Raw genomic sequence first — 21,253 nt, 5'->3', positions numbered from 1 at the left:
GCCTTCCCCAGCTATCTTTGGCAGCCCTTAGTCCAGTCTTACTCTCCCCATCCTAGGAGTCCTGAGGGTGGAGCATTAGGCAAACAGTGAGGATGCAAAGTCAGTAGAATGAGTATCATGTCAGCCTGAGTCTGAGTCCCTGCTTCTCATTGAACTCTCTGACCTAGTTTCCTCATCCATAAAATGAGGAAACTCATGCTTACAGTATTCTATGGACGAAGATAACAGGTACAAAGGACCTAACACAGTATCTGTCCCATAGAAGACAATGGGTAAAGGCTGCTGTTGTTCTGAACGTGGTACGGCATTGTGAGTTGTCAGTAGAGTCGTCAGGGAGGCTTGAGAGGCCAAGAAACTTGCCCAAGGTCATTGAGCTGGCAAGTGGGGCAGGATTCAAACCCAGGTCTGTCTGAGATTGGAGCTTATGCTCTCTGTGCTATATTCCACTACCTCCTGCTTCCCAGTCAAGCCACAAAGATGGTGACTCAATGGGAATTCTAGGTTTGGGTTACTTTGTTTATCATGGGCCCATTCTTGCCTGTGAGGCAAGGCAGCTTTGGCCCTAATGTGATTTTAGAGGAGCAGGTGGGAGAGAAAACAGGTAGTAAATGATAGTTACCAGTGGGAAGACGCAGGAGTGTATAAACAAAAGGGGAAACGCTGCTAAAATCACATGCACCAGGAAGGCAGGAAGGGGTGATTTATTTCCTCTCTGTTTCAGAAGCCCTGGGGTATTGAGGTTGGGAGAGGGCTTTTCAATTTAACAAAAATAACCATAGCTATTCCATGTTTTTTTATTCCATGTCAAGCCTAGAGCTGGACCTTGGGGCTGCAAAGATGAACCCACAGCACAGGGGGAAGACAAACACATAGATGATTTCAAAAAGCTGTTGCAAATGCAGTGATACACAGAAAGCCAAGATACTATGGGATCAGTAAGGCGGGCCGCACTCAGCAGGGGTAAGGGCCAGGAGGGCTTGTCAGGGAAGGCTCCCCAGCATCAGTGATGACTGAGCTGCAATTTAAAGGATAAGGAAAAAGTCAGGTGGGAAGGCTGGAGAGGGCAAAAGGGGAGACATTCCAGACAGACCAGCATGAACAAAGGCAGCAGCAGGCAGCCACGTGATGCGTGTGGGAGCTGCAGAATCCCAAGTATGAAGTGCATGGAGGGGACAGTGGGCGAGCTCATCGCAGCCTGTGGGCCTGGCTGTGGGCACTCTGGGGGCTGTGAAAAGCAAGCCTGTGGGCAGCTCAGCAGGGGGCCCTGGGCACCCAGCCTAGTGAGTTGGGGCAGGGATTCTAGCTGCTGCCAACCTTCATTCCAGCTGATGCCTCTCCCCATTCCTCTGTTCCTCTGGACAGCTGGAAATTGGCACTGACGGGCTATGAGGAAGGCTTGTCAGCCTCACCCTTCCTTTCTTGGTCAGTGGCCATCTGGTGTCGGAAGAGAACTGCCGGCATCTGCTGTGCCTCTGCCATGGTTAGGGCTGTCACAGCTACTCAGAGCTAAGGCCCAGGCCACCACCCCTCCATGCACCCTATCACAGACCGTCCCTTGCACACCGACTAGGGGGCTGGGACCTCTGCTCCTGGAGGAATGGACACAGGACTTCCAGGAGCATCAACACAAAGCCCTGGTAATGCTCATCAGGGCATACCCTCTCCCTGGCTTGGAAAACTGCAAATTCTGGCTGTCAGCATCAATAACGGCTGGACCTTTCACATTCAGTTCCTCTTCTCTCCCAACTAGGCGAAGTTGAGAGACTGGAGCCACAGCCTAGGCTGCTGTGGGGCAGCACCGGGACTGTCCCTAGGCTATATTGTGGGTAACAGACCGCTTTGTCCTCCCCACCCACCCTGGGACCTGCCTTTCAGAGCTGATATGTCTGACCGATGTGCAGTCAGTAGGGCTTGCGTCTGGCCTGCTTCCAGGCCCAGTCATGCCAGAACTGGTACAGCACCCCATCCTTGATCTTGGTCCGGTGTCACGTGCAGATCATTTACTGTCTGGATAATCGTAGGGTTACCGCTAATGAGGTACCCAAAGTTTTAAAGTGTCCACCAATTTCCCTGAAACGAAGACTGTTGGCATGTGTCTAATTTCCTGTCATGGTGGTCTCAGTGGTGCCCCAAGGTGCTGTGGCACCCCAGGAGAAACAGCTACTGCCTGACAGCTCCACGGAACCTAAGCCTCTCCCACCCTTCCAGTAGAGAAGGCCTATGTGTCCACCTACCACCCCTTGGCCTGCATGGTAAACCCTGGGCTGCACAGGCTGGCTGCACCTTCTCCACCACATACCCCTCATACATGTGTCCTCTTAGGCCGTTGGAGCTACACCCAAGGCACACAGACTTTCATGCCCCTGTGATCTTCTACATGCTGTTCTCTTTGTCCAGGACCACTTGGCTCAGCTTGCCCGCCCACTCTTGTCTCTTCCTCTTGGGTTCCCACACAGCCTCTTGCTCACTAGCACTTTCACATTTTGGAAACTTGTCTGTTGTGCTGCTTCCTTCCAGGGGCATGTTCTAGAAACCTTGGATTCCTATAGCCACCACCTCAAAACCCACTCAGTGGTTGTAGAATGAATGCCCGCAGCGCTGCCAAGGGGATGTCCCCAAGTCCTTCACCGAATTCAGGGTGGGCATCTTGTTCAAGTTTGTACTACAGTTCTGCTTACCCTGGGCGCCTTGTAGAGCAAACTTGGAAGGAAGTGCACCTTCCTAAATTAGCTGCTAAGTGGTGGTAAGGAAGGGGGTGGGGCCTGGGTTTCACTTTTGGGTACAGACGAGGGTGCCTGGGATGGCTCACAGTGAGAGAAGAGCTCACGCCTGAGGACAGTGACCAACTACTGCTTCTCTAGGGTAAGGCCTCACCCCAACCTCTCAGCCTTGTCCCTCCTGCTTGGCCCATACTAGGAGAAGTGGAGACTGGAAAGGTCCTGGATGGTAGCTCCCATCCTCAGCAGGGTCCCCAGGATGCCTTTCAGAAGGAAGGCTTGCTGCAGACCTGTTTCAGACCCTGTTTTAGTCTTGGTAGCGCAGTGGTTAAAAGCTCAGCTGCTAACCAAAATGTTAGCAGTTTGTGTCCATCAGCTGCTCCTTGGAAACCATATGGGGCAGTTCTACTCTGTCCTATAGGGCCCCTATGAGTCAGGATGAATTTGACGGCAACAGGTTTGGGTTTTGGTTTTTATACTAAACCCAATTCTGGGCCCTGAAGATACAGAGATGGCTCAGATGCCACAGGGTAATAGGGATAGCTCTCCAGACTAAGGGGACAGCTTGAACAATGGCTGGGAAGCAGGAGAAGACAGGGAGCAGCTTGTAGTCAGTATGGCTGGAGAATGAAGGAGAGGAAGCTTAGATGAGGATAGATTGGGAGGGCCCTGGGATGCCATGATAGAGAGTTCTGGACTTTTTGCAGCAACAGGGAGCCATCACAATGTGAAAGTTTGCTTCTTCTTGTAGGGGAGATAGAGCTGGAAAATGACATGATTATGTTTACTATAGCACAGTCACTCTGGTGACTTGTGGAGAGTGGGGTGGGGTGGGGAAGAGAACAGACTGGAAGCAGAGGTGTTGGTCAGGAGTCTCTTGGAATAATCGGATGGGAAGAAGGTCAAGGGCAGTGGTGGTGAAAACAGGGATGTGTGGGAGTGCTCATCCACAAAGCCTGAGAAAGATTACAGAGAGTCGGGGGTCAGAGATGCATACAGGCAACCCCAATTGGTGTGTGCGTGAGTGTGCCTCTTCATGCCTCTAGCCAAGATGGAGAAGAGTTGTGGGAAAGTGAAGGAGAAAAAGAGCGTGGCTCTGGCTGTTGAGCTTGCAGTGCCTATCCAGTGGTCAGATAGTGACATCTAATAGACGATGGAATTTAGGATTTGGCTCAGGACGGGATTGTGGAGCCTTCACACACAGGTTTTATTCAAACCTTGGGGGTGACATAAAGAGGGAGTGTAGAGAAGTGGGCCGTGAACGGAAACCCAGAACTCCAACCCATTAGTGGAACTGCTTGCTGAAACACAGGGAGCGGTTACTGACGAAGACTTCTAGAGACTCAGTGAGGAAGGAGAACTGGAAGAGCCTGTGGCCACTGAGGCCAAGGGAGGAGAGAACTGTGCAGCGAAGGGAATGGCCCATGGCTGCACGTGCTGGGGGAGGGCAGTGAGGGGGGCCGAGGGAAAGGCAGTTAGGAACCATAAATGGCCACCTGAGGGTGGAGGATGAAAGGGTTGCAGCACTATCTTTCCAGAACTTTTGGTGTTACAAGGAGAGATGCAGGGATTCAGTGGAGTGTATTTCCCCTTTCTTCCACCTCTGAAGGACCTCCAGTCACTGAGGGTGCCCTTGGGGACTTCCTGGAACAGCAATACCACTTCTAGCTGGGTAAGCAAAACAGCTGACCTTTCCACAGTCCTTTACAGTCTGCAAAGGCCTTTCGTAAATATTACCTCCTTTAATCCTCACAAGAACTTGATTTTATTCATGTCCTAGAAGACATCGAAGCTTATAGAGTTTTGATTCACATTCAGCTAAGTAACTCTGAAGGCACACTCTGGTATCTCCTTTGCCCTGTACACCCTTGTGGTATATGTTGATCCCATTTCACAGATGAAGAAACTCAAGCTGAAGGATGGAGAGAGTTGGGGTGGCTGCTTTGCAGCGAGCGGGGTCTCGTACCACGGCTCCTTCAAAAGCACCCCCTGAGCCAGTAGTGTTTGCATTGCACATTATGTCTCATGAAGCATGTTCCCAGGTGTTACTCCATTTAATACTCACAATATCCTTGTGAGGGGAGATATTATTTCCTCCTGTTTTATAGATGAAGAAATTGAAATTTAAAGAGATCCTAACCTGCTTACCCAAAGCCACACCATTAGCAGAAGAGCTTGCTGAAACACAGACCCCCCGTGCCACACGCCCTGTCCGTAGCCCCCACTGCCTTCACAGTTACATTCCCGCCTTAATTCATCCAGTTGCTGTAGGGGCAACTCTGATTCAGATCACCCCCATGCGTGTGAGAGTAGCGCTGTGCTCCATAGGGTTTTTTTTTCTTTACCATTTTCTTTTTTTATTAATTAATTTTATTTTTGATGAAAACATACACAGCAAAACCCACTCCCATTCCGTGGTTTCTAGACATCATGATCAGGAATGATTACATTCTTTCCATTTTGTCAACATTCTCATTATTTCTGTTCTGGTTTTACTTCCCTTAATCTCCCTACTCTGCCCCACAAACTTCTCATTTATGCTTTAAAATGGCTGTTGACCCTTTGGTCTTACATATTTTTTTTTGTTTTAAAGAAACGGAATACTCAAGGTGACAATCTACTTTTTGGGCTAAACTGGTAGTTCAAAGGTGACTTTAGAGGATAGTTTCAATTCAAGGTTTGAAGAGCAACTTGGGGCATAGTCTTGGGGACACCTCCAGCCTCAATAGGTCTGGTAAGTCTGGATACTTCAAAAATTTGAAGTTCTGCTCCATATTTTTCTCCTTTTTTTAATGAGGATTCAGCTATTGCGTTTCTGATCAAGAATGTTCAGTACTGGTAGCCGAGCATCATCTTGTTCTGGTCTCAAGGTAGAGGAGGCAGTGGTTCCTGTAGGCAGTCCTGTAGTCTGGCTCCTTCTCTGATGCTTGGGTTTCTTTCTCATTTGTTCCAGATGATTAAAGACCAATAGTTGTGTCTTAGGTGGTTGCTTGTAAGCTTTTAAGACCCCAAACACTACTTACCATAATGGGAGGTGGAACATAAACTTTAAAAGCTCTATCATGCCTTTAGATAGTAGACAAGAACTATTTTAGGTGAAAGGAAAGACAACACACAATACAGGAGAGGTCAGCACAACTGGACTAAACCAAAAGCAAAGAAGTTTCTTGAATAAACTGAACACTTTGAAGGCCAGTGTAGCAGGGGTGGGGGTTTGGGGACCATGGTTTCAGGGGACATCTAGGTCAATTGGCATAATAAAATCTATTAAGAAAACATTCTGCATCCCACTTTGGAGAGTGGTGTCTGGGGTCTTAAATACTAGCACGTGGCCGTCTAAGACACATCAATGGGTCTCAACCCACCTGGAGCAATGGAGAATGAAGAACACCAAAGACACAAGGTAGTTACGAGCCCAAGACACAGCAAGGTCCACATAAACCAGAGACTCCATCAGCCTGAGACCAGAAGAATTAGATGGTGCTCGACTATAACCAATGACTGCCCTGACAGGGAACACAACAGAGAACCCCTGAGGGAGCAGGAGAGCAGTGGGATGCAGACCTCAAATTCTCATAAAAAGCCCAGACTTAATGGTCTGACAGAGACTAGAAGGACCCCCAGAGGTCGTGGTCCCCAGACCTTCTGTTGGCCCAAGACTGGAACCATTCCCAAAGCCAACTCTTCAGACAGGGATTGGACTGGACTATGGGATAGAAAATGATACTGGTGAGGAGTGAGCTTCTTGGATCAAGTAGACACATGAGACTGTGTTGGCAGCTCCTGTCTGGATGGGAGATGAGAGGGCAGAGGGGTCAGAAGGTGGCCAAATGGACACGAAAATAGTGTTACAAAGGAGTGTGCTGTCTCATTAGGGGAAGAGCAACTAGGAGTATGTAGCAAGGTGTGTATAAGTTTTTATATGAGAGACTGACTTGATTTGTAATCTTTCACTTAAAGCACAATAAAAAAAAAAACTCTATTATGCCAATTGACTGGATTGTCCCATGAGACCAGGCCCTAAGCCCCCAAACCATGAGAACTAATCCCATGATGTGAATGATTATACCTAATTAGTGTCAGCATCTGTAGCCTCCACTTTTGTTGTTGTTATTATCGTTGCAAAACCATGCACAATCTAACATTTACCCATTCATCCCTTTTCCCTATGTATAACTTACTGACACCAGTTACATCAGTCATGCTGTGCAAACTTCACCCATATTTGGTGCCACTTTTCCCATTCTATAGACCCCTGACGGCGGAGTGGGTAAGCACTCAGCTGCTAACCAAAAAAGGTCTAAAGTTCAAATCTACCCGCCGCTCTTACTGGAACAGTTCTACCCTGTCCTGTAGGGTCGCTATGAGTCGGAATCAACTTGACAACAACCGGTTTGGTTTTTTGGTTGTTTTTTTCCCATTCTATAAAAATAAAGTGAGTATTACCAACATGGTACTTCTCCCTCTCCCCCCACCCTCATAACCACTAATGAACATTAGTTTCTGTGTATTTATTTACCTATTCATATCATTTCATAAATGTGAGAATATACAATATTTGTTTTTTTGTGATTGACTTATTTCACTCAACATAATGTCCTCCAGGTTCATCCACATCGTAAGATGTTTTGGGAATTCATTTTTCTTTATCATCGAGTAGTAGTACATTGTATGTGTGTACCACATTTGACTTATCCATTCATCCGTTGGTGGGCACTTAGGTTGTTTCCATCTTTTTGTTATTGTGAATAGTGCTGCAATGAGTATAGGTGTGCATATGTCTGTTCATGTCACTTCTATTAGATCCCGAGGGTGTATACCCTTCTGGTTAATTACTAAAGGATCTGTGACACTCAGAGGTTCTGAATTCTGCCCACAGCTCCCTTCCTGTACCCCTCAGAAGGAAGGAAGTTGAGGGCCCAGATCACAGCTTCCTGGGCCTACAGAGTAAGAGGTTCACTCTCCCTTCTTACCCATAGGTGGCCAAGTCCCACTGTGGAACCAGATGGACTCCATTGGGCCTGCTGGACTAGGGAGTAGGGATCGAGCCCTAGGCTGCCCCCTGGAGGGCTCGCCCCACCCCTCAGACAGCTCCAAGCTGGTAAGTTCAGCACTGGGGACCTGTCTCATGCTCGTTCCAATCAAGCGCAGGATTGACCGAATGTGCTGTGGGCCCTAGGTTCATTCCCATGTCCCATGAAGCACTTTACAATTTACCGAGCCTTTCATATCTGGTCATGATCTCTCTCTTTTGAGACTCCAGACAACTGCAAGGTGGGTATTACCTCCTCATCTTACAGATGGGAAGAGGAGGCTTAGACAGGTGAAGTGACAGGTGAATTAAAGGCATGACAGGGGCTTGAGCTGAGGTGTTTCAGCTCCAAATGTGTTGCTTTCACCACCTTGCCCTCCAGGGGCTCCCTGAAGGGGTTGACATTGTCTGGAAATGACCCTCCATCACTGTTCACGTGTTACCCAGCGTGTTCTGGATAAATCCTGTGTCTTGAGCCCCCACCTTTCCCCACTTCTCTATTTGCTCCTGCTCCTCTCTTCCTCATGGCCCCCCACCTCAGGCACCCACAGATGATGTTAGTGCTGTACCCCCTCTGCAGTCGCCACCTGCCCGAGGTCAGCTCAGAAGGGGCCCTCTCTTTTTTCTGCCATCTCAACCAAGATCTAGAAGCCCTCACATACCAAACCCTCAAGCAGGAAGCACTTGTGTAAGGCCTCTCACTTTTCCTAGTGTCTGCTTCCCCATCAGCAAAATGGAGAAGAATAAAGTGTAATCCTCCCACCCTGGGTGGAAGAAGTGAGTGGATGGAGGTAAAGGATCTGCACAGAGCGGGGCCCGTTAAAGGGTTCTTTAGTTTTCAGTTTGGGCTGATGTGCACTCAACCAGGCTTGTTGCCCATACTGTGGGCATCACCCCTCACTACATCTCATGCTCCCACGTCTCCCTTGTCCACCCTGTGCCCTGGACCCTGCTGTAAGTACTTCCTGAGCACAGACTCTGTGCCAGCCCCCAGCTGGGCCTCGGGTAGGTATGGCTAGGCTCAGCCAGGACTCCGTCCAAGCCTGCCATCATCTACTGAGACCCTGTACCAGTCCCACATATGCCCTGCTGGCTTTGTGACATGTACCTGTGGTGTAGACAATTCATTCCCTTTGGCTTTGGGGGACTTCACAGGGGCACCAAATTTCTCTTGGCCTTGGCCCTCACTCCCTTCATTGGGTGATCTGAGAACAAGGTTAGATAACTGCATGTGTTCAGAGCCCAGCCCAGCCTCTCTGAGTCTTGTCCCAGCCCCCAGATCTTTTAATCACCAGAGGGGCACAGAATCAGTCTCTCCAGATTGGCTGCATCTTTGTGCTCTGAGGGAAAAAAACCAAACCAGTTGCTATTGAGTTGACTCCAACTCATGGTGACTCCATGTGTGTCAGAGTAGAGCTGTGCTCCATAGGGTTTTCAACGGCTGACTTTCCAGAAGTAGACCTTCAAGCCTTTCTTCCAAGGTGCCTCTGGGTGGACTCAAAGCTCCAGCCTTCTGGTTAGCAGCCAAATGCTTAACCGTTTGCACCACCTGTGGATTCTATGCTCTGAGGGAAGTGGACCCCATTTCACTGGGCATCTCCTGTTCCACCACCTTAATGGTATTGTCTTGTCTGTCCTCACAACGTATCTGAAAGTGTGTCTATTATTGTTCTCACTTGGTAGAGGAGGGAACCGCTCAAAGTGGGGAGGGGAGGGGAGGAGAGGGGAGGGGAAGGGCCCATCCCACCCAGACAGTTGGTTAGAGGAGCCCTCACTGAAGCCATATATATGGACTCCACACACTCTCTGATGCTTTGCTCCTCTCTCTCCTCGTAAGGTCTCTGGGGAGGGGGGAGGGGGCAAGGGAGTGCTCCAGGAGCTTCTGGCTGGTGCCTGCACCCCAGAGTCTGCCAGGGCACTGCTACTGGCTTCCCTGCTGCTCTGCTATCGTCCAACCACTCTTCTCGAGCCTCTCACTGCACCCAGGAGGACAAGGAAGAAAAACACCCAGCTGCCCAAGCCACTGACTTCTGCATAACTCTGCTGGTTGCATTAAGCAATAATAACACAACTGAACAGCACTTTACACTTTTACATACTTTATCCCATTTAATTCCTCTGCCACCACAGCCATTCATTCAGAAAATCCTCCCTGCATGCCCGCCTCTAGCCAGCTGCTTGGTGCAGTCCTGAGACACAACAGGGAACAAGATTGGCCTCTGTCATCAGGGGACTTCTGGGTCTTATTATTTTCTCAGCTTGGCAGAAGAGATTTACTGGGGTTCAGAGAGAGGTGTGACTTGCCCATGGCCAGGAAGTGGCAGGGAAAGAACTCAGGTGTAAGTTTCTTCTTCTCAGATCCTGGTGACATTGGGTGACCTTTCAGATGGCATTGCTAATTCTTATAATGCTTTCCACTTTTGTGGAAACATCTTTGAGGGCAGACGGATGTGGGTTCAAAGCACATCCTGCCCCTTAATAGCTGCTTGGGCTAGGGTGAATGAAAGCTCCTCTTGAGCCTCAGCTTCCTCATTTGTTAATATAGGAATCACCCTCCTCGTGTGCATGGCTTCTGGAAGCATGTGCTATAACTCAAGTACATAACTGAACATTCGGCACGACATTTGCCTCTTTTAGGAATCTGTTTCCCTGTCTCTCCACAATGCAGGGGGTGGGACTGAGTCATCCTCATCTCCCACCATAGGCAGCCTCCCCTCCCTGGCTCCTCTGGAGCTGCCTTATTATTATAAGTCAGCATTTCAAGCTGTGGGGCCAGTTTGGGGAAGCGAGTCATTGGGATGGAATTGGGATCATGACAAGGAACTGTGTGAGACACGAAGTAGAATTTGAAGGACTAGGGGCCTTGGAAAGTCTAACACCAGAAAGGACCAAGTCCCTGGGCTATCTTGTTGTTGTTTGTTGCCATCAAGTTGGCTCCAATTCATGGCAACCTTATGTATAACAAAACAAAATGTTGCCCAGTCCTACACCATCTTCATGATCGTTGATATGTTTGAAGACATGATTGTGGCTATTGTGTCAATCCATCTCATTGAGGGTTTTTCTCATTTTCACTGACCCTCTACTTTACCAACCATGATGTCTTTCTTTAGTCATTGTTATTTCCTGATGGTGTGTCCAAAGGAAGTCTCACCACCCTTGCTTCTAACGAGCATTCTGGCTGTACTTCTAAGATTGATTTGTTCCTTCTTCTGGCAGTTCATGATATATTCAATGTTCTTCTCCAATACCACAATTCAGATACATCAATTCTTCTTCTAATTTCCTTTTTTATTGTTCAGCTTTTGCATGCATATGAGGTGATTGAAAAGACGATAGTTTAGATTAGGCACACCTTAGTCATCAAAGCGACACCTTTGCTTTTCAGCACTTTAAAGTGGCCTGTTGCAGCACATTTGCCCAGTGTAATACATTGTTTGATTTCTTGACTGCCACTTCCATGGACATTGATTGTTGATCCAAGTAGAATGAAATTATTGATGACTTTAAGCCCTCTGTGAATCCATAGAGGCTGTTGGGACCTCTTTGAAGGAGAAATACCTTTGGGAGGTTTCTGCACACAGGGCTGAGGTGCTGGAGGTCTCCTGGAGCTCCCTTTCCATGGGCTTATGGTGGGGTGAGAACCTGGGCTGCCCCGCTTTCTGCCCTCCCTGCCCTCCCGCCCCTCTGTCCAGCCTCTGATCCACCCCGGCCCAGTCTTTCCCCAAATCCATCTCTTGCTCTGAAAAAAAGGCCTTTGTGCTCTCCCCCAGAGCTCCAAATGGCTTGTCCTTTCATTTGAGTCACCTCTCCAGGGAGACCTTCCCTGAGCAACTGTCTAAAAGTATCTGGTCCTCCCCGGTCACTTTCTAACTTCTAACTCTGCCTTTTTGAATTAAAAAAAAAAAAAAAATGTAAGAGCCATCATTGCTCCCAGAACCCCATTCCATGTTTATTGGCATATTTCCTGTCTCCCACAATGGAGCGCAAGCTCTACAAGACCAGGCCTTGGTTGGTTGTGCTGCAGACAGTGCTTGGACTAGTGCTGGGCACGCAGCAGGGGCTCAGTTGCAAGTTGTCAGAAGCCCTGGCCTGTTGAGGGCTGTCCTCTGCCGGATGAGCTCCAGACTCACCCAGCTGGACCTGATCTGGCTCCAGGGCTAAGAGTGCACTGGGAGAGGGGGCACTTGAAGACATTTTCTCATGCATTTGTTCATCCATCGCTCATTCAGCAACAGCTCCCCGAGCAGCTCCGCCTCTGGATACTGGGGCTGAGGAGGGGTCAGTCGTGGGGTGAGAGGAGGGCGGCCTTGCCAAACCCTGAATCCAAAGTGGAGGAAGTGGGTGAAGCAGTGGGAGCTGAGAAGGAGCTGAGCAAGACGGATACTGGGAGAAAGGAAAGTGGGCCCTCCCTTTGGAGGGAGTCTCTGGGAATGGACACAGGGCTGAGGCAGGCTGTGAATAGCAAGGGTGCAGGGGTGTGTGAGGATGGGGGGAGGGGAAGAGGCTGGCAAGGCTCAGGGGGGCTTCAGCAGGGCTCTGGCTGAGCCCCTTGGGAAGCTGACGAAGGGTGTTGCCTGTGCTTGGGGAGGAGTGGGGAGCTGGGCAGGGCTGGCCTCCAAGTGGCTAGAGTCAGGGAACCCAGCTAGGCCTGTAGGGTTCCTTCCTGGATGTCAGCCTGTTTCTTCCCAGGTGGAGAAATGCCTGCAGCAGTTCATGGTGACGACGGCCCAGCTCCAGCAGATCCAGGCCAGTCTCCTGGACTCCATGGAGCAGGCGCTGATGGGGCAGGATGGCCCTGCCCCTGCTGTCCGGATGCTGCCCACATATGTGGGCTCTATCCCGAATGGCACTGGTAGGTGGCCGAGCCTGGAAGAAGGGTGCTGGTCTGGGGAGGGGAGCCCCTTATTCCTGTCCCCATTCCTAAGATCCCCTGACTAGACTTTACAGTCCTGGGAGTGTTTCTAGGAAGCAGCAGCTCTGCATGACTTTCTGTGACCTGCTTGTCCCCAGAGCAGGGAGACTTTGTGGTGCTGGAGCTGGGGGCCACAGGGGCCTCGATGCGTGTTCTGTGGGTGACTCTGACGGGCACTGAGGGGCGCAGGGTGAAGCCCAGGAGCCGGAAGTTTGCTATTCCTCCAGAGGTGATGCTGGGCCCTGGCCAGCAGGTGAGCATTCTCGGCCCAGCCTCTGGGGCCTGGGGCTGGTGGGGCACACGGTGGCAGAGCTGAGTGCCCATGTGTCCCTCAGCTCTTTGACTTTGCTGCCCGCTGCCTGGCTGAATTCCTGGAGGTGCTCCCTGTGGGCAGTCGGTGTCTGCCGCTTGGGTTCAGCTTCTCCTTCCCTTGTCACCAGACGGGCCTGGACAGGGTGAGGTGGAGAGGGCACGGGGCAGTGGGTGGAGGGGAACACAGCCCGAGGAAGACCTTTGAAGGGGTTACTCAGCTTTTCTGCCCCCAGAGCACCCTCATTTCCTGGGCCAAGGGCTTTAGGTGCAGTGATGTGGAAGGCCGGGATGTGGTCCAGTTGCTGAGAGAGGCCATCGAGAGGCAGGGGGTGAGTGTGGGCAGGTATGCTGGGAGGGCTGCCCACACGGCCAGGTCCTGGGCCCGGGGCACACAGGCCGAGTCTGTGCTCCTGAGAGTGCCCGTCCCAACACTGACCCTCACTACGCACAGCACCTTCCTCCTCTGTTCATACCCTTTATCTGGTTTAACCCCGGGGAAAAGTTGCCACTATTCTGATTTTGGAAACCTTGGTGGTGCAGTGGTTAAGAGCTACCGCTGCTAGCCAAATGGTCGGCAGTTCGACTTTACCCGGCGCTCTTTGGAAACTCTGTGGGGCAGTTCTACTCTGTCCTGGGGTCATAGGATTGCTATGAATCACAATCGACTCAATGGCAACGAGTCAGGTTTATTCTTATTTCAGATAAGGAAACTGGAGCTGAAAATCACCTGCCATCGACTAAACCCTTATGGTGACCCCATGTGTGTGTGTCAAAGTAGAATGTGCTCCATAGGGTTTTCAGTGGCTGATTTTTTTTTTTGAAATAGATCACCAGGCCTTTCTTTTGATGCACCTCTGGGTGGATTTGAACCTCCAAAGTTTTGGTTAGCAGCCAAGTATGTTAACCATTTGTATCACCCATGGACTCCAAACTGAGGCTAAGAAAGACCAAACAAATGTTTAGGACCCTGGGGAGAAGCAAAGATGAAAAGACTTTTGCCCTGCCCTCCAGGATCTCCCAGTCTAGTGGGGACCAAATAAAAACTCCAGTGCCATCAAGTCAATTCTGACTCATAGTAACCCTATAGGATGGAGTAGAACTGCCCCATAGAGTTTCCAAGGTGCGCCTGGTGGATTCAAACTGCAGACTTTTTAGTTAGCAGACAAAGCTCTTAACCACTAGGCCATCAGGGTTTCCCTAGTAGGGACCAAACCAAACCCACTGCCGTCAAGTCGATTCCGACTCATAGTGACCCTATAGGACAGAGTAGAACTGTCCCACAGAGTTTCCAAGGAGCGCCTGGCGGATTTGAACTGCCGACCTCTTGGTTAGCAGCCCTCGCGCTTAACCACTATGCCACCAGGGTTTCCCTGGTAGGGACAGCATTCGCATATAAGCGTGTCACTGTTGAGTGACTCTGGGGGCACTGGGGAGGGAACACCTGCCACCTGTGCAGAGGCTCGAAGAAGGAGTTTGCCGGGTGCATGAGGTGGGGCTGGACAGGGTGATCTGGTCTCAAGAACAGCATATGCAAAAAAAAAGGACCGGGTGCTTGAGAAAGCCAGACCTCCCTGGGCCAGCTATGAGCAGAAGTGGGAGTCAGGGCCTGGAGGGTGGTACTTGGGGAGCCAGGCCAATGAAAGCACAGTAATTAAGGAGACCCTACCATTCAGGTTCGGCCCTGTGAGGAGCACTGTTGCTCCAGGTGATAGCTGAGGTTGGGAGCTACAGGACCCCTGATGGCCTGAGTTCAGGAGGGAGGAGCAGAGATGGGTGTGAGAGGGTGGAAATCCCTTAGGGTGGGGCCTAGAATATATGTGAGACAGAAAAGTGTGGGCCACTCACACGGCTGTGTCTCATGGGCCTGGGCATCTCTGTCACATCGGGCAGCCCTGCCCCACCACCCCCCAGGCCCCCAACCTCTGCCCTCTCCATCGTGCAGGCCCCCAGCCTCAGTGTGGTTGCTGTGGTGAACGACACGGTGGGAACCTTGATGGGCTGTGACCCCAGGCTTGGGCCATGTGAAATCGGGCTCGTCGTAGGTAAGTGGAGCCATTCATGAAGGTGGGCAGGGGCAACAAGCGTGGCTGTTTGGTGAGCAAGCTCTGACTGCGTTGTCTCTACCAGACACTAGCATCAATGCCTGTTACATGGAGGAGGCGCAGCATGTGGTGGCACTGGATGAGGACCTGGGCTGCGTCTGCATCAGTGTCGAGTGGGGCTCTTTCAAAGACGACGAAGCTCTAGGGCCAGTGCTGACCCCCTTCGACCGTGCCCTGGACTAGGAGTCCCTGAATCCTGGTGCCCAGAGGTGGCCTGGAGAAACCCTGCCTTTCTGCTCTGGGGCCTCCCACTGCTCTGCTCCCCAGCCCTGGGCTCTGCCTGTCTCCTGCTCTCAGACCCTTAGTGTCCTGCCTTGCTCTAAAGGTCTCCAGGGTGCTCCCTGGGGGCCCTGGCTAGGGTCAATGAAGGAAGGGCTCAAGGTTCCAGAGCCCTGAGTTTTCAACCCTTGCCCTTGCCCACCACCTCGGACTCTGGCTGATGCTGACAGGGGTTGGGGGCTGGGAGGTAACTGAACAAAGTATCCCCTGCCTTCCTTTGGGTCCTACTGCCCCTCCAGGAAGCCCCTGAATCCAAATCAGGCCAGGGGTCAGCAGGGTCTGGTCAGGTACCCACTCGCCTCTTGAGAGGCCATTAGCGTCTGCAGCCTCCTGTCTGGGGACCCCTCAGAAAATAGGCCCTCTATGGGGGCTCTCGAAGACTGGGCCCAGTGAGCTGAAGCTTAGGAAAGGCTCTGTCCTGCTGTCCCTCCTACCTTCAGGTTTGAGAAGATGATTGGGGGCCTGTACCTGGGTGAGCTGGTGCATCTGGTGCTGGCTGCCCTGGCCCAGCATAGGCTCCTCTTTGGGGGCTGCACCTCCCCTGCTCTACTGAGTCAAGGCAGCGTGGCCCTGGAGCATGTGGCCGAGATGGAGGAGTGAGTGGGGAGAGGACGGGGGTCTTGGGCCAGACTGGGTGCTCTGACCCCCAAATAGCCATGGGCTTCCATTGGGGGTGGAAACTGGGAAGTTCTGGGCTACCAAGCTCTAAACTAGTGCCCTGTCCCTCCCCAGCCCCTCAGCCGGGACAGCCAGAGTCCTTGCCATTCTGCAGAGCTTGGGCCTGAGCCCAGGGGCCTCGGACGTGGAGCTTGTGCAGCGCGTGTGCTCGGCTGTGACCAAGAGAGCTGCCTGCCTCTGTGCTGCTGCCCTGGCTGCTGTCCTTGGCCGCCTCCAGCACAGCCGGGAGCAGCAGGTGCTCCACCGGGAGCAGCAGGTGCTCCAGATCGCTGTGGCCACCGGAGGCCGAGTGTTTGAGCGACACCCCAGGTATTGTGAATGCGCAGTCCTGTCTGAGCAGGTGGCATGAATGTGCATGTGTGGTGATACAGGCACGAGGCCCTCGCCCCCTTGTACCACGACTACATGTGTGCGTGAAGACCCAGGGTACAAATAGCACTGAAGCAGAGGAGGATCCGACGAGGGTGATGGGTGGCCAGAGAGGCGAAGGAGGGGCTGGTGCTTCCCTCTGTGTGTGGAGGGAGGGTCTCCATGTGGTTGGTGTCCAGAACCAATTAGGGTGGAATTGGTTTGTGGCTATGGGGTCTGAGGGTCAGGGTGGTGCCAAGCGGGTACGCCCCTGTGTCTGCAGGTTCTGCAGCCTCCTGCAGGAGACAGTAAAGCTCCTGGCCCCTAAGTGTGACGTCTCCTTCATCCCGTCTGTGGATGGGGCGGCCGGGGTGTGGCAGTGGTGACTGCGGTGGCCACCCGCCTGGCCGTCCACCGGCGCCTGCTGGAGGAGACGCTGGCGCCGTTCCGGCTGACCCAGGAGCAGCTGGCAGCAGTGCAGGTCCAGATGTGAGAGGCCATGGTCAAAGGGCTGCGCGGGGAGGCCTCCTCTCTGCGCATGCTGCCTACCTACATCTGCACCACACCCGACGGCAGCGGTGAGACCTGGCTGAGTGTAGGGGCAGGACATGGGCCCTGGGGGTTCCAGCGTGTGAGCACCTTCGTCCTGGCACTGAGGGTCTCTGCCCCACAGAGCGCGGGGACTTCTTGGCCCTGGACTTTGGAGGCACCAACTTCCGGGTCCTCCTGGTACATGTGGCTGCTGGAGGTGTGCAGACCACCAGCCAGGCCTACGCCATCCCTGAGCATGTGGCCCAGGGCCCTGGGCAGCAGGTACCCACAGCCCTGGCCTGACGGTGGGGCAGGGGACGGCTGGTGGGGGTCAGTGCCTGACCCAGTCACCCCTGCAGCTCTTCGACCACATTGTGGACTGCATCATGGACTTGCAGCAGAGGCAGGGCCTCGGCGGGCAGAGCCTCCCCTTGGGCTTCACCTTCTCCTTCCCGTACAGGCAGCTGGGCCTGGACCAGGTGAGAGAAAGTAATCCCCCAGGCCTCCCTGATGGAGTGGGTAGGAGGCCAGGAGAGGGGTGTGAGTGGCTTGGGTTGGGGGTGGGACAGGCAGAGGCACTGCTGGACTTCACCTGCATTTGGCCTCAGTTTCCCCAGGTGGAGAGGACATAATAAAGTGGCCTAGAGTCCAGGGCCATGAAGAAGCCTGAGGACATGATGCCCATGTGGGCCACCAGTGGGCAGGAGAGTACAGCCAGGGCTCGGGGCAGGGGCACTTGGTCTCTGGGCAGGCAAGATGCAGGGCTGACAGGGCACGGTGACCGTCCCAGCCATAGTTTGGCACCCTGGCCTGGGCCCTGTGGAGAGTGGCACTGGTTCTGTGTCTAGAGGGGTCTATGCCCTCTCTCCCCTTCCATCCTTGCTTGCTGCCTTTTCAGGCCTGGCTCTGCATTTAGTGCCCAAATGGGGCAGTAGAGCAGCAGGCGAAGATCTGGGTGCAGCACCCCCTCAGCACACACCGCTGTGTGTCCTGAGACGAGTGTGACGAACTCTTGGTGGACACTCATGGGCGCTGCCATGCAGACCTAGCACCTGTAGGCCTTGGGCCAGGCTCCCAGGACTCTCCTCACTTCCCAGCTTCTGCCTGGACACCCAGCCCTTGCCTTCTGAGACCCCTGTGGTCACTGGGCAGCTCTAACCATCTGGACTCTACCCATCTTTGGGCGATAACCACCTCTCTGACCCGGGACTGCTTTGGGCTTTCTCTGATGTGCTGGTCCTTTGGGTCATGTGACTGGCATTGGCCTTGCTGTTTGGTCTGCTCTGCTTCAGGCCAAGCATGCTCACTCTTTTTGATTAGTCCTCGTAAGGTGCGAGAAGCAGGTGCGCCTCAGGGTGCAGACCCAGGTGTGCACGAAGCAGCGGCATCATTCGTTTTCCTACAACTGAACTTAATTCCTATGTTGAGCCCCAGGCTTTGGAGGGGTGATGACTTAATGTTGATCCATTCAGGGACCCCCTTCCCAGGTAGGGGCTTAGCTCTGGAGGGGCTGGGCACCCAGATGGATGGGACGGCACCTGGGATCCTCTCAGCTGCATAGTGTTACTGTTGCTGTATACAGCATGCAGACATGTGGGGACCAGGGAGATGGCCCAGGCCCCAGTTGTCTGGATCCCCCTCTGCCACTTCCTCTCTCAGGTCTTCAACACCTCTCTGGGCATTACCTGGGGAAGGTGGGCAGAGGCCTCTTCTGCTCTCGAACCACCCAAATCTGTCTCCTCCCCGCACTGGGGCTCAGCCTAGGGTGGGAGGGCACAAGACATCTTTCTTGGGGGCCCCCACAAACCTGGCTCTGTCTTTCCTTCCGCCTTCCCTTCCCCAGACTGGGGCTCCTTTATCTTGTCTCAGAGCAGGCAGCTCTGCTACTCCTCATATTTGGCCTCCCCAAGACTGACCTCCCCTCATCCTCTCTCTTATTCCCTCTGGTTTCTGTGTTTGAGACAATGAGCATAGGATACCCCCTAAAAAAAAAAAATCCATTGCTGTCGAGCCAATTCTGACTCATAGCAACCCTATCCGACAGAGTAGACCTGCCCCATAGGGTTTCTAAAGAGCAGCTGGTGGATTCGAACTGCTGACATTTCGGTTAAGAGTCAAACGCTTAACCAGAACACCTTAAAAAATATGTAAGTTAAAATGGAAACAGGGATACCAGGAAATATCGTTGGTGAAACAGGTTGGGTTAATATTTCTAAAATATCCTGCCACAAAGACGTCCAGATCTCCTCCCCGGCTCCTACTTGGGGCAGAGCAGTCATTTTCTCCTAAGGGCCACAGAATTATTCCACTCCCCTGCCCCTTCCTCTGAGAAGGCATGCCAAGAAGAGAGCATTCCTAAGTGCAGTCACGCCCCTTGTTGCTAAGGTTACTGTTTAAGTTCAGTTTCCCACAATAGAGGGTCATTGTTCTTGCCACCTCTCCATTCTGCCCAGGTACACAGGAGCCAAGTTCCCACAAACGTGGCTCTGTACCCAACTCCATGCATTCTTGCTTCTCAAGTGACTCTCCCTAGTTGTTTCTACAAGAGCGGAATCTGCTGTCATTGAGACCTCTGAGCCTTCTCTGTCCTGTCTTCTCAAACACACAGCACTCACTTTCCCAGCTCTGTTCATTCCTAACCCAAATATGCAGGACCATTCCATCTGGGCAAACATCTTAAATCCTCAGGCCATCTGAGCATCCTGGAACTAATAATAGAAGATGGCGGTCAGTGCTTATTAATAGGTTTCTTCACATTGAAAGTCTCCTGAGGAAAGGGAAGGGGGCAGAGGGCAAGGGCTTGAACCACATGGCAAGTGGGAATGGATCCTGCTCGGGGAAGGGAGGAAATCATATGCGTGGTGGGAGGCAAGCTTTGGGGAGACAGAGTGAGCTTCCACTGCTGTAAGGGGCCTCCAGCTTCCCGTCCTCCTCGGTGCCGCCCCAGGCCATCCTCCTGAACTGGACCAAGGGTTTCAACGCGTCAGACTGTGAGGGCCGAGACGTCGTGGCTCTGCTGCGGGAAGCCATCAGGCGCAAAAAGGTAGAAGCTTGCCTCCATGAGTCCCTGGGGTGGCAGGGCTTGGCAGGCCTTGGGGGAAAGCAGAGGGTCTCCTCTTCCTGAGAAGAGGTCCCTCTAGCAGTAGAGACCTTTGGGTCCAGTGACAGTTGCCATGACAACCACGTTGCCCAGCAACCAGCAGCATCCTTTTGTATGCAGGCAGTGGATCTGAATGTGGTTGCCATTGTCAATGACACGGTGGGGACCATGATGTCCTGTGGCTATGAAGACCGCCGTTGTGAGGTTGGCCTTATCGTCGGTGAGGAGAGGCCCTACTCTTTTGCGCCCCTACTGCCTGTTAGTTCACTGCCTGATGTTGAGTCCTCAGGGTAGATGTCCCCTGGCATTGGGAATGTGGGATCATTCCCGTCTGATCCAATGGGGCCCTGGAAAGTACAACTGGGCTGGGAGTCTGAAGCTTGGGATGCTAGCCCAGCTCAACCACTGACACACATTCAGTTAAACTCTCTGAGCCTCAGTTTGTCCATCTGTAAAATGAACCTGAGGTATGGAGTCATAGATTTGGATGGAAATACATTGCTATTTCTATCCATATGGAGTCCTTGGGTGATGCAAATGGTTAATGAGCTCAGCTGCTAACCGAAACGTTGGGGGCTGGAGTCCACCTAACAGCATCTCAGAAGAAACCCCTGTGATCTACTTCTGAAAAAGCAGCCATTGAAAAACCCTATGTAGGACAGTCCTAATCTGACACACATGCGGTAGCCAAGAGTCAGAACTGACTGGACAACAACTGGTAGGGTTTTTTCCTATCTCTATGACCTTGGGCACATCACTAGAGCCTGTTTCCTCATCTCTAAGATGGACATAATGATAAAGCCTGTCCCAAGGTGTCGTGAGGATAAGTAAGAAGGGTAGAAGTGGTGTGTGCCTGGCTCAGGGTGTGCACTCTGAGTTTGGGACTGACTGGGGGCAGGGCAATGAGCTGGGAGGGCCCAGCACCTGCTTTGATGCTCCAACGTGTCTTTATTAAGCACCTACCCTGTGGCCAGCTGGGGGCTGGACGAAGGAGCAGAAAGACACATAAAAGAAGGTGAATCCCTGTCTTCTTGGAACTGACTGCCCAGTAGGGAGTTGAGCCCAGAGTAGCAGGTGACAGTTAGAGAGAGGCCAGATTCCAATAGGGCCAAGATCAAGAAGAAAGAGATACTGGAATGAGGGGGACTTAACAAAGCCTGGAAAGAAAGGATTTGGCTCTATGGGGGTGGAGGGCTCCCCATAGTCTCTTGGACATGGGTCTCTTAGAACACAAGGCAC

The 21,253-nt window shown here is 52.3% G+C and overlaps 1 protein-coding gene across 1 annotated transcript in view; it reads left to right on the top strand.

Annotated features, from left to right (window-relative positions):
- The first annotated feature begins 2,818 nt into the window (after positions 1–2,818).
- Positions 2,819–21,253, top strand: part of HK3 (hexokinase 3) — a 21,957-nt gene continuing 3,522 nt past the window's right edge. The window contains 17 exon segments of the mRNA XM_003404896.3: positions 2,819–2,862; positions 4,327–4,389; positions 7,697–7,818; positions 12,442–12,604; positions 12,763–12,917; positions 13,000–13,119; positions 13,210–13,305; positions 14,919–15,018; positions 15,104–15,287; positions 15,798–15,953; positions 16,090–16,344; positions 16,667–16,740; positions 16,743–16,961; positions 17,057–17,196; positions 17,274–17,393; positions 19,862–19,957; positions 20,135–20,232. Of these exon segments, the coding sequence (XP_003404944.2) occupies positions 7,723–7,818; positions 12,442–12,604; positions 12,763–12,917; positions 13,000–13,119; positions 13,210–13,305; positions 14,919–15,018; positions 15,104–15,287; positions 15,798–15,953; positions 16,090–16,344; positions 16,667–16,740; positions 16,743–16,961; positions 17,057–17,196; positions 17,274–17,393; positions 19,862–19,957; positions 20,135–20,232 (2,072 nt within the window). The 5' untranslated portion in view covers positions 2,819–2,862; positions 4,327–4,389; positions 7,697–7,722.

This window comes from Loxodonta africana, chromosome 2, assembly GCF_030014295.1.
Source record: "Loxodonta africana isolate mLoxAfr1 chromosome 2, mLoxAfr1.hap2, whole genome shotgun sequence".
NCBI classification, from domain to species: Eukaryota; Metazoa; Chordata; class Mammalia; order Proboscidea; family Elephantidae; genus Loxodonta; species Loxodonta africana.
This window is presented reverse-complemented; position numbering and strand designations above follow the sequence as displayed.